This window comes from Astatotilapia calliptera, chromosome 12 (genome assembly GCF_964374335.1).
Source record: "Astatotilapia calliptera chromosome 12, fAstCal68.1, whole genome shotgun sequence".
Taxonomy (NCBI): domain Eukaryota; kingdom Metazoa; phylum Chordata; class Actinopteri; order Cichliformes; family Cichlidae; genus Astatotilapia; species Astatotilapia calliptera.
Genome location: NC_137433.1, coordinates 13,166,320 through 13,183,431, shown reverse-complemented (window position 1 = coordinate 13,183,431; position 17,112 = coordinate 13,166,320). Strand labels below are relative to the sequence as shown.

General features: G+C 42.6%; 1 protein-coding gene across 1 annotated transcript in view; it reads left to right on the top strand.

The window, feature by feature from the left end:
• Nucleotides 1–17,112, top strand: part of si:dkeyp-14d3.1 (transmembrane protein 132C) — a 179,963-nt gene that overhangs the window by 120,815 nt on the left and 42,036 nt on the right. Inside the window, exon 4 of the mRNA XM_026188667.2 lies at nucleotides 9,961–10,147. Coding sequence (XP_026044452.1) covers nucleotides 9,961–10,147 — 187 coding nt within the window. The remainder of the gene's footprint in view (nucleotides 1–9,960; nucleotides 10,148–17,112) is intronic.

Below are 17,112 nucleotides of genomic sequence, written 5' to 3'. Positions count from 1 at the left end.
CCCCCATTTGCCTTTTTTGTGGATTTTGTCAACAGTGAAGCCAAGGCTAGAAACGATCCCAGTTTTGTTTTGACAAACAGCAGCCGTTATTATAATCGAAATGAAAAACCCATGGCAAATCATGATGGTGGGAGAACTGCCATAGCCGTTCGAAAGACAAATGTGTCCACAGTAGCTAATCCAAGCTCCAGACATAGAGAAGAAACAGATGGGAGAGGCGCAAATGATCCTGCTAAGTACTGTCCACTTCACAACAAACCCCACCCTCTGGAAAAATGTAGGGTCTTTAAAGCAAAACCACTCATGGAACGGAAGAAATTATTAAAGGACCACAGACGGTGCTTTAGGTGCTGCTCAGTTACTCATGTTGCAAGGGAATGTCACATGAACCTACAGTGCAATGAATGTCAGAGTGATAAGCACTGCACTGCTCTTCATCCGGAGACTACTCTTCCAGAAGCGTCGCCTCCTGCATCAGTGTCAGATATAGACCAGCGAAACAACTCCACAACAGAGGTAACCTCAAAGTGCACTGAAGTCTGTGGAGACGGTCTCCTTGAACGATCTTGTGCTAAGATCTGCCTGGTGCGAGTTTTTCCAAAGGGACAACGAGAGCGCTCAGTCAAGATGTACGTCATCCTGGATGACCAGAGCAATCGCTCGCTGGCCAAATCTGAGTTTTTCCAACTCTTTGGGATCAGTAGCAACCTTTCCCCGTACTTGCTGAAGACATGCGCTGGTACTACTGAGATGACAGGGAGAAAGGCAGTCGGTTTCCAGATTGAGGCTTTAGACGGTGAAGTGTGCTTAGACTTACCTCCACTCATTGAATGTGATGACATCATGACCAACAGGTCTGAAATCCCCTCACCAGAGGTAGCACGTTCCCATGCCCACTTGATGCCCATAGCGCCTTACATTCCTGAGATAGATCCCGAAGCACAGATTTTGATGTTACTGGGAAGAGATCTCATACGTGTGCACAAAGTAAGGCAACAAATTAACGGCCCCCACAATGCTCCCTTTGCCCAGCAGTTGGATTTGGGATGGGTGATAGTTGGGGAAGTTTGCATCAACAGGACACACAAGCCTACTGTAGCTGTCTATAAGACTAGTGTCCTGCCGAATGGACGTCCATCTTTCATGGTGCCATGTCAGAATGAAATATCTGTGAAAGAAAAGTTGGCGTATGGCGGGGAGCAAAGACCCGATATTTACCCCTGTCTGTCCAGTTATGGCTCCACCAACATGCCTGCTGAGGAAAAACTTGGGGTAAGCGTATTCACAAGACAGACATGTGATAACGAACCGGCTTTGTCGTTTGAAGATGAGAGCTTTCTGAACATCATGCAGAAGGAGTTCCGTCAGAATGAACAAAACAGCTGGGTTGCTCCTCTACCATTCAGGTTGCCCAGACCACGCCTACCAAACAACCGTGCTCAAGCCTTGTCTCGTCTCCACTCTCTGGATCGCACATTGGGCAAAAATCCTAAAATGAAAGAGCAGTTCATTGCGTTCATGAAGAAGCTCTTCGAAAATGGGCACGCTGAGAAGGCACCTTCTCTCCAAGAACATGAAGAATGTTGGTATTTACCCATTTTTGGGGTCTACCACCCCCAAAAACCCGATCAAATACGTGTGGTATTTGACTCAAGCGCACAAGAAAGTGGCATTTCTCTTAATGGCGTCCTGCTCTCAGGCCCTGACCTAAATAACTCCCTGTTAGGAGTGCTGCTCAGGTTCAGAAAGGACATTGTTGCTGTGACAGCCGACATCCAACAGATGTTCTATGGTTTCATGGTGAGAGAGGACCACAGAAATTATCTAAGATTTCTTTGGCACAAAGATCATGACCTGACAAAGGAAGTAGGGGAATACCGCATGTGCGTGCATGTGTTTGGGAATAGCCCGTCACCTGCAGTCGCTATATATGGACTTCGAAGAGCTTCCCAAGAGGGTGAGCACAAATACGGACCTGACACACGCCAGTTTGTGGAGAGACACTTTTATGTGGACGACGGACTGATCTCTCTCTCGACAGAAGCAGAGGCTATTGACCTTCTCAAGCGCACTCAAGCATCACTGGCAGAATCTAATCTTAAACTGCATAAGATTGCCTCCAACAGTATCAAAGTGATGCAGGCTTTCACCCCTGAAGATCTGGCTACAGGTTTAAAAGACTTGGCGCTAAATGAGGAAGTTCTCCCAGCACAAAGAAGCCTTGGTCTGTGCTGGAGGATAGATTCTGACACCTTCACATTCAAGGTTGCAGCTGACGACAAACCCTTCACTCGCCGAGGAGTGCTATCGACAGTTAACAGCCTCTTCGACCCGCTGGGCTTGGCTGCTCCAGTGACCATCCGAGGACGAGCACTATTAAGGGAACTTTCAGCTGACATATGCGACTGGGATACAGAACTTCCCACAAACAAGTTAAATGAATGGGAAACATGGAGAAGATCACTACAGGATTTAAGTAATCTTCAGCTTCCTCGTGCCTACATACAACAGTCGCTCTCCACTGCCATGTCTACTGAGCTGTGTGTATTTTCTGATGCCTCAAACTGGGCCATAGGAGCAGTAGCTTACCTGAAAGTCATCACTACAGATGGACAGTGTCGAGTCGGCTTTGTACTTGGGAAAGCCAAGCTAGCTCCTAAACCAGAGCCCACAATCCCTCGCCTGGAACTCTGTGGGGCAGTGCTGGCCGTCGAAGTGGCAGAACTAATCCTTAGGGAACTCGATCTTAAACCTGATACTGTGAAGTTTTTCTGTGACAGCAAGGTGGTTCTCGGATACATCCACAACGATTCTAAACGATTCTATGTGTATGTGCACAATCGTGTTCACCGAATTCGACAGACAACTTCTCCTCAGCAGTGGCACTACGTGCCAACAGATCAGAATCCAGCTGACCTAGCCACCAGATCGGTCCCAGCATCTCGGCTTGGAGAGACTATGTGGTTTACAGGTCCAGATTTTCTTCACAAGCCTCCTGTGGCTGAAACACATGAGCCCTTTGAGCTGGTGGAACCAGATGCAGATGTGGAGGTAAGACCACAGCTGACATCCTGTGCTACCCATATAACCGAGGGTAAGTCGACTTCAAATAGGTTCCAACGCTTCTCCACCTGGAGGTCTTTGCTGAGAGCAGTTGCTTTCTTGAGCCACCAGACTCAATCATTCAGTACCAACCCCCCAAATACATGTAGAGGATGGCATATGTGCAACAAACTTCATACTCCAGAAGAACTGGAGGCAGCAAAGCTGACCATACTTAGGTTGGTCCAAAGGGACGCTTATCCAGAAGAGTATGTTGCACTGCAAGAGAATAGAGCAATTTCAAAGACAAGCACAATCCTCAAGCTAGACCCTTTCATGTGCAACGGTCTTTTACGGGTTGGTGGACGTCTGAAACACTCCACTGTTAGTCTTGGGATGAAAAATCCAATCATTCTCCCAAAACAGAATCATGTGACCAAATTGGTAGTGACCCATTACCATGAAAAGATAAAACATCAAGGACGACAGTTTACAGAAGGGGCAATCAGAGCGGAAGGCCTGTGGATTGTTGCCGGCAAAAGGTTGATTAGCTCTGTAATCCATTCCTGTATTGTCTGCCGAAAGCTGAGAGGAAAACTGGAAGTCCAGAAAATGGCCGACCTTCCCCCAGAACGTCTGAGCATGTCTCCTCCCTTTACATATGTAGGGTTGGATGTTTTTGGTCCGTGGGAGGTAATCACCCGAAGAACTCGAGGTGGAGCAGCTCAGAGTAAGCGATGGGCGATCCTTTTCACGTGCATGAGTACCAGGGCTGTGCATATAGAAGTCATTGAGTCCATGGACTCAAGCAGCTGCATCAATGCACTACGAAGACTTTTTGCCTTAAGAGGGCCTGTGAAGCAGCTGAGGTCAGACTGTGGTACAAACTTTGTTGGAGCATGTTCTGAACTAGGAATAAGACAAGATGATCAGAGTCAAGACAAGATCCTGAGTTACCTCTACGGACACGGCTGTACATGGGAGTTCAACCCTCCACATGCCTCGCATATGGGAGGTGTGTGGGAGCGCATGATTGGTGTAACCAGGAGGATACTGGACTCCATGTTGTCTCACGGTAAACACAGTTCCCTGACTCATGAAGTGCTCTGTACATTGATGGCAGAGGTGTCTGCTATAATCAATGCAAGGCCATTGATCCCAGTCTCCTCCGATCCTTCTTCACCACTGCTGCTGACTCCCGCTATGATAGTAACGCAGAAACCTGGTGTACCACCTCCAGCTGGCGAGTTTGTTGGAAAGGAACTTTTGAAGTGCCAGTGGAGACGAGTACAGGTACTTGCTGATGAATTCTGGACCCGATGGAGGAATGAATATCTACACACTCTGCAGCCAAGACGCAAGTGGCAAGTAGCATGTCGCAACTTACAAGTGGGTGATGTAGTGTTGCTCAAACAGAAGCAGTCATCTCGTAACGAGTGGCCGATGGGGTTGGTCACTACCACCTTTCCAAGTAGTGATGGGAAGGTGCGCAAAGTGGAAGTCAGAACAGCATCACAAGGCAAAGTAAAGACTTTCTCAAGGCCTATAAGTGATGTTATTTTGCTCTTATCAATAGAGAGTCAGACCTCAACCAAAGACAGTTAAGCATGAAGTGGCATATTTGGGAATGCCAGACGGGGAGTGTTCTGTTTTCAATATGTTCATATGCTAATGACACAAATAAGTGTAAAGTGTATTTCTATTGTTATACATCGGAAAATTGTGAATCTTTTATTTTGACATCTGGATAGACAGGAAGGCTTTTATTTTGACATGCGCATAGACAGGAAGCAGGAAATGCAGAGAACAGTGGGAAAAGCATGGCTACAACTTTGTAATCATTCATGTGGAATCCAAAGCAATCCTTCAAAGGAGTCCTTCAGAAAGCAATAGTCGTAAGTTCTGTCAGTTCTTTGTATATTAAGCAATTAATAATAGGGTGTTTTGAGACATTATTTTGTACCTTCTTTGAAGTGTAGTTATAGGGTGTAGCTTCTGAGCTAATGATACAAGTGTACGCTCACCTACTACCTGCTTGTTTTCTTTGTAGTAATATCAGTTTGGATATCTACAGTATACTTATTTCATGGTCTCCTGTGTAAGTGCCTGAATATATTTACCTGCTGATTATATGTCAATCGATTAAGAGTTTCGTATTATGTGTTTTTCTAGTTTCACTCCAATTCAATGATGTCAGTGCAAGATGATTGCTATGTTTGGAGTCATTAAAGGAGCAAGTACGCTCACCTTCCTGGCTCTTGAAAAGGAGTTTGGCTGGCTGTTTATCTATGTTCACACTCAGGGAGTTCAACACATAGAGAGAACAGTACAGGTATCGTTTAGGTTTTATCCGATACCGGTGCCAAATCGGTACTTTTGAAACGGTGCCGGTGCTTAAACGGTGCTCGAACCGGTGCTTAAAGAATGGAGAACACAAACTTTGTCCAAAAACCTCTCATGTTCAGCTGGTTTTTTTTTTTGTAAAAAGATAACAATGTGTGCCTTTTCTGCAGCTATGTGGCATATATGGTATCACTCTTGGCTGGAAGCAGTGCTTAAACAATGGAAAAAACACAAACTTTGTCCAAAAACCTCTCATGTTTAACTGTTTCCCACTTTTTCTTTGGTCATTTTAGCCTTTTTTGGCCAGGGTGAAGGGAGTATCTGCCATCAAACAAGAAGATAGCCGCATGTAGCTATGATGATGGTTGCTAGTTCACCTTACATGCATTAATGTAATAACGTGGTTAGCCTACTCAACGTAAATTACACACGAACAACATTAAGCTACTCACGCAGAGAAGAACGGCTGCTGCTGCATCATCATCCTCATCATTTCTGCTACACTGGCAGGGCTAGGGGCCAGGACTCTATTCTTCGGGTTTTTGGGGGATGTTGCTCCGGGTCCGATAACTGGCAACCCACCCAACGTGCACAGTGTGAGATCTCGCAGCAAGCTATCAAATACGGCGCATTTCTCGGCTTTTAAAAAAAACGCTATGCGTCGCCAGGTGTTTCATCGGATTCTTGGTGTTACCTCCTTTGACAGTATCACAGTATCAGCTTAAAGCACTTGTTGCTGCTGAGTTTGCATATTTTGCTGTGAAGTACAGCCAGACTTTTGACCGCTTCGCCTTGGACATTTTTAATCTGGAGCTCTGCTCTAACAGAACGTACGTACCTGGCCCCGCCTACTATCCTCGGAAACGTAAAATGATTGGCTAGAAGTGTATCACAGCTCAGGAAAAAAAAGCACCGAAATAAAGCACCGAAATGTGCGCTGCTTTTCGGTCTGGTTACTACCGTTTATGTCAGAACCGGTGCCATCATGGCACCGGACACCGGTACCCATCCCTACTCAGGACTATGCAGGTTAAAATGAGAAGTGCTGGGATTGCCACTTGGTCCAAACATTATCACGTCAGTTTTGTTCTCATTATAGTTAAGGAAGTTAGAGGCCATCCAGGCTTTATCTTCACCGAGACACTGAAGTAAGAGTTCTAGTGGAGCAGAACAGCTTCTCTTCAGTTTCTGCTGTCGGACGACTATTTTAGTCCAATTACTTGACAAAAGAGATGACCAGTGTGATTATTTGTACTAACAGCTTAACTAAAAAGCTGGTGCTCAGGTGTGTTTGATTGATATTGAAGCTTGTTACTTAGGATTAATTAGCAGGCATCAGTGTCTTTGTGATGTACTGCTATTGTCTATGGACACAGCTTCTAGCAAAATTTAGTGGCATTAGCTGGCAGCTTTGCAGTCCACTCTCTTGCATATGGTCACTTCTGGCTCAAGGAAAACCATCATGGCAGTGGCCAGAATGCTAAAACAATGGCTTCAAATGTGACTTCCACAATTTCATTAAACTTCAAAAGGAAACTGTCCTTTAAAATTCAGGAAACTGAACAAGTGGAGGACAAAGAAGAAATGGCTGTGCTAAAAGTGAACTATAGCAAGTGAGTATCTGAAAGTCATGTCCTCAAGAAATAGGGGGGGAAATCCAGCAAAGATCTGACACAGGACCTGAGAGAGGCACCTGCCCCTTCAGTTTATCCATCTACTGTTCACTGAAGCCTCATCAGAAATGGTCTCAGTGGAAAGGTGGCTGTCAAGAAGCCACTCTTAAAGAAGGGAAATAGAGGGGAAAGCCTGAGCTATGCCAAATTACACAAGATCTCTACTGAAAGTCAGTGACAACATGTGTTCATAAGTGATGTATCCAAATTAGAAATTTTTCGTTTAAGTAGTCATTATTGTGTATGGGGAAAGTCAACAATGAATGTCTACAGCCATCTGCAAACATTTTGGAGGCTGTGTCATGGTTTAGGGTTGTATTTCAGCTAGTGGTGTTGGTCTTGTCAAAATTTATGGCATTATGAATGCACCAAAGTACAGTCAGATTGTGACCAACCATGTATTACCATCTGAAAAGCATCTGATTGTCAACAGCTTCTTTTTTCCCAATGGCAATGATCCCAAACCATGAAACTGTGAAAACCATACCCAGATAGGAAACATACAATGAAACAGTCATGGACTGGCCTCCTCAGATTTCAACCCTCAACATTATTGAAGCAGTGCAGGATCATCCTGACAGAGAACAGACCAAAAAGCAGCCAACATCCAAAGAAGATCTTTGAATGTCTCTCAAGAATCCTGGGGAACTATTCCTTAAAACTACTGAAAGAAATGACAAGAAAGTTTGATTAAGAGAGTTCAGGCTGTGCTGAAGAATAAAAGTGATCAAACCAAATACTGACTTTTAAGCTCATTAGAATTATACAGATCTTATATACTCTATTCCCATGCGTGTTTTGCACAAGTTTCAAATTTCACTGGTAAAATATTGGGTAATATTATAGCTCAAAATTTTTTTGTACCGTACTGAATTCCAGACCTTTGCATAGAGCTGTGTTTTTCACACTCTAACTTATTTCCATTAGTCCCCAGCAAAGGTGAGGTCAAATAAACACCAAGCTATGGACTAACAGTGTGCATTCTCATGTCTGTGCTTATCCTTCTCTTGCACTTGTTTTTATATTGCTGTCATATGCTGTCTGCTTTTGAAGGAAATGTATTTCTCTCACAAAACTGCCAAATTAGCAGCATGTCTGCATCCTAAAAAGAAAGACCTGTTTGTCCAATGTACAATCTCATAACCTCAACATTTTGTTGACACTGTTATTATAAGGAGAAATACAGTAACCTCATAAAAGTTGCAGCATTTACAGCAGCTATTAAACTCTGCCAAGTGGATCACGCAAGGAGGGAAATAATTGACATGTTTCAAGGAGAGAGGGGGGGGAAAAAACTAATAATACATTGTGTCTGTCTTTTCTGGAGGCCCTTTGACTTTGTGAGTGTGTGCGCTCTTTTCCCATACCTGGCAGTGTATGTAAAGTATAATCAAACCTTTCTGCTGTGCAGTCGCTTTCATTCTTTTGCCTGTCTTCCTTGTTGGCTGCCTAAAATGTGAGATGTTTTTTCCAGAACAACCTTTTAAAAAAGAAGAAAAAAAGCCTGTTCTAAGAAAAGTAGGCCACTTGGACAGATGACTGACACGGGTTTTGTGTGACACTGAAGCACTTTATTTCGGGACGTTTAGTGCATCATCTGTTGAAATTCTTCACCTGCTGAAATTTGCGACTTTGCTCGTCTTTATACAGATATTGGTATCTGTGGTTTTTTCCACAGCAATGTGGAGCGGTTACGTAAGTCCACGCTGTCGTTCTGTGTTTTCAGCGAGTCGTACACTCTGATTAGAACGATAATATGAAATGTGACACAAGTTGTTCGGTTGTCATCTTAATTATTTATACACACCTCTGTTGGATGTGAAAATTGGGTTGTTGTGCTCTGCTGCGTGACAAATCTTTCATTCTTTCAGTGTCAGATGCAAGAATATAAGAACGATGTGAAAGATGTGTCCTCTCTGAATATTTCTATTATTTATTTTGCCACTGTTTTTAGTCTCCTATTTATAATTTAGGATGTTATACATTTGCGTGTGCTGTCTTTCCACGAGTTAAATGTATCGTCTCTCCTCATGGCGTTGTATTATTTGCTTTTTTTTCTGCTTCATGTTTGACACTATTCCCCACAGGCTCTTCTCTCCAAACAAAAAAAACATGTGAATTTCTTCACCCCTGCTTTTCTCTGTCTCTCCCCCACACCATGCTCAAATTACATGATGCTGTTTTGCGCCGGTGTGCCACAGAGACCGTGCATGAAATTTATTGGGCCCGAGTCCTGCCATTTGACACGCACGATGTGGCTAACAGATCTTGTGCCATTTCCCATCTCCTCCAGCTCCCGTGTAATGCTGACCTTTCCTGCCTCAGGGCTATATTTAAACCGTGAGCACCGGAGACTTATGGCGGCATGGGAAATTTTGTTATCGACGCTCTCCATTTGTCTGACTTAATTCAGGCCTACTGTAGATCGAGCTGAAGCATGCCGTATATTTATACTCCTGCAAGGCAAACAAGGGCAGCGGTGACAAACCCAGCCATCAACAACTTAGTGGGGGTTACTCTTGATGAAATATTCCTTTGAATTGCTCTTTGGAGTGTCGGGGAGATTGTGCCGTAGGTTGTGTTTACATTGCACATCACCTACTGTAAAGTGTGAGAGGAATATAGAGCGGGCGGGATGATATTCCATAAAGCAGAGAGTTCAACAGAGAGTCATACACAAAGGGACTTGGCATTTTGGAGAATCTCAGCTGGTAAAATGTCATAGATATCAACCTCAGACACATTCATCAGCCTTTACCATTTGTCGTCATTAGACCAGAAACCGGGTTGAATGAACTCACCAACACACATAAGTCACGACATCCGCACACGCTCTTTTTTTTTTCAAGCCACCTGCTTAACTATTCACTCACGCTCTCTTTTTTTTCCTGCACGCTGATAGGCCTGAGATGGGAGTTCAGAGGGTGCTCCAGGTGGATCTGAAAATGGAAAGCTTCCCAGAGCCGATGGGCAGCCGCTGGATGGCCTGGCAGGTGGAATACCCGGCCAGTCGCGCTGCCACTCAAGAGGTGGAGACAGAGATCCGCCTGGCTCAGGAGGACGTGGCGGGCATCGTGCCCCTGGCCATGGTGAGTGATGCCACTTCCAGCTCAGTGCAGTGCCCAAAACATATAAATGGCTGGACTCATTACCCTGAATGCGTGTAGAAGATGCTGGTAATATGGAGCACCATATTGTAAATTCACACCAAGAATCAACATTTGCATATGTGTTTGCACGACAAGAAAGAAATGCATTGCAAAGACTTTTTGCCCTATTAATTATAAGCAGGATATCAGTATATTTATGGCTGGTCAGATTTTTAAAAAAACAACAACAAAAAAGATTAGATTCAAAGTATTAATAAACGAGCAAGGAGAATGCATTCGTGGTATACGGAGTGACATTAATTTAGCTGAAGCTGAATAATCTTTGATAATAGTATGTTTATATCAGTGATGCCATTCCAGGGGGAAGAGCATGTCAAATTATTCAAAATCTTTTCTCTGTCCAGTCTGTTGCTCTCAGACATGACAGAATTTAAGTTTAACATGAGAGTTTGCTTAAATTCAGCTTTTGAGGAATGGCCTTCCTCTCATCCTACTGCGATCCCTATTTAAGATCCTAAAAAATGCTCATTTTCTCTCACTGCTCCCTCACTCTTTATTTGACTGTAACAATCAGCTTTTGAGATAACGGTGAGAACAAAAGGAAAACTTGATTGGTTTATAAATGGGCTTGTGAAATGTAAGAACGTTGTTTCATTGATCAAAATGAGGCTTTGTCTCCTTGTTTTTCTTGTGCTTCTCCTGTTTTTTCCATCAAACTGGACAGGATGATTAATCCTAGACTGATTTCATTCGTTTTGCTCTTTATTTGTCCAAAGGGGAAGCTTGGGAGAAACAGCTTAGAAATGAGTAATCTCCATATATATCAAGATGATTTGTTTTGTAATGAGACAGAAAAAATAGGCTATAGTGAGCAGGATTTTTTTCTTTTTCCTCTGGGATGCTTCAAATAATGCGTCACAGACAGTTGCTCCTCAGCTGGGCTGGAAATTAACAGTATTATTGAAGCATTTTATTTTCCTTTTCCAGCTTTATATTTGATGCTTCATTACATTTCACAGAGAATTATTACACTTTCTAATCAATTGCATGTATCCGACAACAGGTTTTTGTATATACAAAAAGTTAAACCCATGTTTCAATAACAAACCTTTATATTTAACTAAGCTATTAAGCTATTCTGCATAATAGGCATTTTAACTTTTAATTCTTTAAATATATTTTAGTGATAATACAGATAACTGCATTTACTCGATTCTATTTTTTAACTTGTTTCTTTGTAGTGTATCTGCTTTAACTTTGCTAAAGGACTTCTAAACGTCTTCCATGACTGTTGTTTTGACAGCGAAAGCAGAGGCAATGATGTTTGCTCTGTGCTCACAAAGTGTGTTTAGGAGCAGGGCAAGAAGAGAGCATCTGTAGCTCCCAACAGGCCACAGTTGGAGTCTCAAGGCTGGCTCTGGCTTGAGGGTTTGCCCGGAGCTGTGTGTCTCCCTCAGCGAGGCGCAGGTAGTCGGTTGTGTTGCTCATCCCTCGTCGAGGTTCATGCAAGGAGCATTTCATGCATCTTTGTAGCTTTGTTCAGCGACCCGGAGAACACGGTTTCTGATTTAGATCAAGAGCGTTCAAGTGAATAAATGAGTGAAATGAGTTGTGTTGACAAAAGGGAAAGACATAGTGTCACAGTGGTGCTGATTACTAAAGCAGAGATTGCGTTTGTTTCTGATTCGGTGCTTCTGATCTGCGTGATACAGACCTGACTGCTTAGTCATTGTTATTCTGTAAGTATTGCCTGTAGCTGCGTAGATGATAGATGCCTGTGGGTGGCTGTTCCAAAATTCAGAGGAATTTGAGGCATCCTCACTCCCAGATCCAGTCTTGGGATAATTGAAGTTATGTTTTTAATGCTTCAGTATTGCTCGAGTTCCCTCTCTCACGCCCTTTTTTCATGTCGCTGATGCATGAACAGTGCATCTTCCTTACTCTAGGAAAACATGACTTCTAGTGGCATAAACTACAAAGATGATTTGCATGATTACTTTGCAAAAGCCTGTGCTTGTAAAAAAAGAGACCCCAGCAGAGATTTTTCACCCGCTCGCTCAGTGAACACACTGTAAATAAAATCTTTATTTGTATTATCTGATTGTATTTAGCTGTTGTGCAGGTCGTATTCTTGGCAGTATTGCCTTTATTGTTTTTGTAAAATGAAGTCTGTGAATGAGTGCACAAGCCTGCAGACACGTCCCTGCATTTTCACTCCACCCATTGTGCACAGAGGAAGGTTTTCACTGCTAAGTATAAATCACACATTTTATCACTGCGACAAAATGCATCTCAATTAACTAAATATTGCAATTATTTGCTGAACTTATAGACCGAAGCCTTAAAGATCGCTAAGATGTTATGTGTCCCATAAAAAAGACGATGCACTGTCTCTTCATTTGTGTGTCTGTGCCCTGTATGCACTGAAAGTTTTGATTTTTGTTTTCCTTACCTTGATTTTCTAATCTGTTCAGAGGGCTTGTCAGTGAGTCAGTGAAGCAGCTGCTATCACGTGTGAGTGTGTGGATAAAGTATATAAAAAAGGACTGGTTTCACTGATCAGCCTATACCTTTGATACTAACATTTCTGACATTTTCATCATCAGAAATTAAGTTTAAAATTTCTTTTGGGGACTTCTTTTTTCAAAATTTCATTTTATTTGGGTTCAGCACAAGACTGCACACATATTCTCTTTGCTTTGCTATTTCATTTTTCTCCATGGCCATCTCCCACACAGACAACAGCCAAAGGTGCACATCGACTCCAGCCACCCCAGTGGTGCAGTACTTAACACATAACGTAAATAGATGGAGATACATCCAGAACTCATTAACTCTCATTAACTGTATTTCTCTGTCGTCGTCCCCCCCCCCCCTTTTTTTTCCCACCTGCACACCCACAAATACACACAGGCACGTAAGGCTTTTTGCAATCTGCATGCACCAGTATGAGAAAAGCACACAAGCGAGAAAGAGGAAGGCTGAATTAGATTACTTGGGATCACTGTGGCATGAAAAAGCCCAGAGATAAGTTCCTCACCCTCCTCCCTGCTACACTCTTCGCTGATAGAAAAGAGGAAGTAAGGTAATGTAAGAGCAATGCCATCAAACCCCCTTTACACACGCACACACCTGCAGGTGTGTCGCCATCACCATCTTGCCTCCGAAAGGGAAAGCAAAATCTAACATCAAAACAAAACTGGTCTCTGCACATGGAACTGAAGTTGCCATTTTCACAAAAATGGAAAACGTGGAGCAGAAGTAGTCTTTAATGGTATGTGGGTTGCCCTAATGCTGCCAAAGCAGCATGGGCAAGGAATATCTGAGAGGGTATTATGATGTTCAGGAGGCCTCTATGGATTATGCCTAATGCTGGGGCTTTCCGCTCCTTTCCAATCTACTGCCCACTAGCCCCCTGCTTGATCCCGAGTTTTCAGCTGCTAGCCGGCTGCCTGCTACCTTGCTCTCTAATCTAGCCAACCAACACCCCATGTGTTAGGTTCGGTCTGCTTCATCTTTAGCCAAGTACTCCTAAGCTACTCTTAGTACTAGCCGCATCCACCCTTCCACGGACACTTTTATTCTGTGCCTTGAAGTTTGTGTTTGTGTGTGTTTTTCCTAACACGCACTCACACTCTGATGAATGCATCTGGGGCAATTTGAGGTTCAGTATTTGACTGGTAGATGACCTCCTCTACCTCCTGAGCCACATCTGGGCCTTACTTTTTCATCTCAGATTCCCGGGAGTCATATATTTTGAGACTGAGCTTACTTTCAAGATGATTTCTCAATAAAAAGTAAATGTCAGAACTCTCTCTGTCATTCCGCTTCCTGGTCAGTTGATGTGACCACTCAGAAACACAGAACAGTTTGTTTGGTCACCTTTATGGATGACATTCCTAGATCAGCTGATGCCAAGTCGAGCCTGAGTTACTCACTTCTATCCCTGTTGCTAATCTTCTTCCTGGTTCAGTCAATGTCTCTTCTGTTCTTTCCTTTTCTTCTTGGGTTGGGTGAAACCTCCTGTTTTTTGACTGATGTCACATATAGTCCCAAGTCTTTATTCAGGTCAATCCTGCCTTCTTTAGGCTCATGTTAAAACTGTCCTGTGGCAGTGTACAGGTCTGTTGGCCCTGCCAGTCTCACCTCTTCGGTTGCTTCTTACTATGATAGTGATACAGAAGCTCTTCTAAGAATTTGGACCACACGGTGCAGTCTTTGCTCGACAAGAACATCCATAATCCCACCAGTTATCCTTCTTTTGACTGCTTTTGTTAAGCCGCAGCATCTCAGGAACATCACACTGTTTTGCAGATGTTCTGATCCAGTCACTTAGCCATCACAATTTGTAACTTGTCCTATTTGCAACCTTTCCAAGTCACTTTAATCTCTATTGGCTTGCCCGGTTTACTTCCTTCCAAGAACTGACTGTTATTGTCTAAAATATCCCATGAACTGTCTTCTGTTCTGACATTAAATTGTTCTTTTCTCCTTCTCTGAGCACACAGCATCAACTAAAGGATACTTGGGTGAATGTATCAAGGAGTTTAACAGTTTAAATTATCTAACAGTCAGAAAGATTATGGTTATTCAGTTTCTCATTTGTCTCAAAACTAATTGTTAATGTTTATACACTTACATGCTCTTACATCTATCAGAAACACTGATACTCCTTCACAGTACAAACCTGACGGCTGACCAAATTTAATATATAGTTGCGTTTTTAAAGGCACAGCCAGTAATTTTTTAGGTTATTTAATAGAAAATGTATATGCTCTACAAAAATATACATAGAATAGTGTTTCATTACATCTTCCAATAAACTGATGCATTCTCATAAACCCATAATTAATCTATTAAAAATACACAGAAGATTGTTTGCTGCTTGTGCAAGCTGCCATGATCCCCCACCATATTTGAGTACAGGACTTCTCCGTAATCACATTTATAGTACGTCAAAGGAAAAGACGTGCTGCAAAGGGATGTTTATATTCTTAACATATGAAGGATCATACTGTACCTTTGTTTTATCATCACAGAAGGGGTTCGCTTCACCAAAGAAGCTAAAATCCGAAGGAATGCGACAGTGCCACTGACATCTTATTAAAATATCATTCACTTCCTCCCCATGACTCTAACATACATAAACATCCTCATTTATTCCTGTTATTGCCACAGTTACCTGTCGTGTCCCTGTCACCACAAAAAGAGCTGGCTATGCAACAACACCTGAATATAAGCTAGCATTATGCTAGCTAATGTAAAAAAATCTGACTTTTTCTCTAACAAACAGTACGATTACATTCTCACATTGTATGAGAGTTTATTTGCTAAGCATCGCAGCCTAGCGCTAGACTGTGGGTGCATAATGGCCTACTTTAAAGAAAGTTTTACTAATGCTGGCAAACAGAGGCTAACAGAGGCTAACAGTAGGTAACGGCACAAAAACAGCAGCATTTGCCGACAGTTGAGCATCTCCTCAGCTGAACTGAAATGAGCGTCTCTTACTCACTGACTCATATCAGACTCCTTTCACAGAGTCTTACAGTCTCTTCCAGAGTAAATAAAAGTGGGTGCTTTTCACCTGGCATTGACAGCTGGCATAAACAGTGGACTGACAGCCATCCACTGATAGGGAAAAGCTCCGGGACAGATCCAGATCCCAGCCAACTTATAAACTACATTCTAAAATTAGCTTTTCTTATACTCTTCGGTGACTTAAACATGTTTTTCCTATAACAGCCATTGTTGCTATGGTATGCACTTGATAGCAAACAACTCAGTTGACCGCAGTGAAAATTTTACACCCTGCAAATTTAGGGTATATAAAATTTTGTGTCACAGAAATATAAAAATGTGACTTGCTGGAGCTCCAGGTAGCCAAACCACTAGCTTTTTTTTTGCGTATTTATTTGCATTTGTCTTTCTCTATTATGGATATTGTTGTAATTTTTTTAAGGTAACCGTGCTTAAAAATCAGTAATGTTGACATCACATTGAAGTTATAGATAATATGGAAAAAATGGAAAAACAAGCGCATAGAAGAGCAGAAGCAGCGGATGGCAGACAAACGCAATCACAGAGGGCAATTTTCCAAACTTCATAAAGCATGCTGAAGGCATCTGTTGACACAACAGCTTCTCTAGAAAGTGTTTTTCATCTGTAATTAGCTCTAATTAGTCTAATAAGCTGGAGTGAATTTTGTCACTCGTACTTTAAAAACTGCTCTAATTGTTTTTAGAGCAGAAATCTCATAAACTCAACGCAGATCCATAACTGACCACGTCTCTAAAGGTTATAACGTAATAAAGCTAATGAGTATTAGTAATGGGAAGCTGATTTTTGGTTTGATCACATTTATGGTCTATTACTCCAGCGGCTCCTCAGACCCATTCCCTCCCCATTTACGGCATGTTCTAAATTATTGCGCCCTTGCTTGAAGTGATTATTATAAAAAGCTCCTTTTATTTCATTACCCATGCCAAGTGAATGGCTCTGCTATGGGTGACGCTTCTGGGAAAGCACTGACATCGTTTTGAAAGATGAGCGCTCCTTTTTCTGCTCTCTTTGAAGAGGGCTCCTCCTGTGTGTTGTCACAGATCCACCTGCACTGGGAGGGCTTAGAGCGCTGCTCTCCACTTTGTCACCAATTTCAAACTGTGAAGCAGGAGTTCTGCAAATGCAGCAATTATTTCAAAAGACGAAAATGAAAAGAGTACTCAAAAGTTTCCGTCAGTTTAGAGCGAGGGAAGGCTTCTGAACTCCCTCTGTCGACTGTAATACCACTGTGGCTGTCCTAGCTTGTCTCCTCTTCCCCCTACTTTTTAGATGCTTTCTTCTTTTTTGAGACCTTTTTCCACTCTGTATTTTTCTCCTGTTTGCTCCAGATGAGCATAAATTTATTTAATAACAATGCAGATTAATTGCCTCCCTTCTCAACCTCC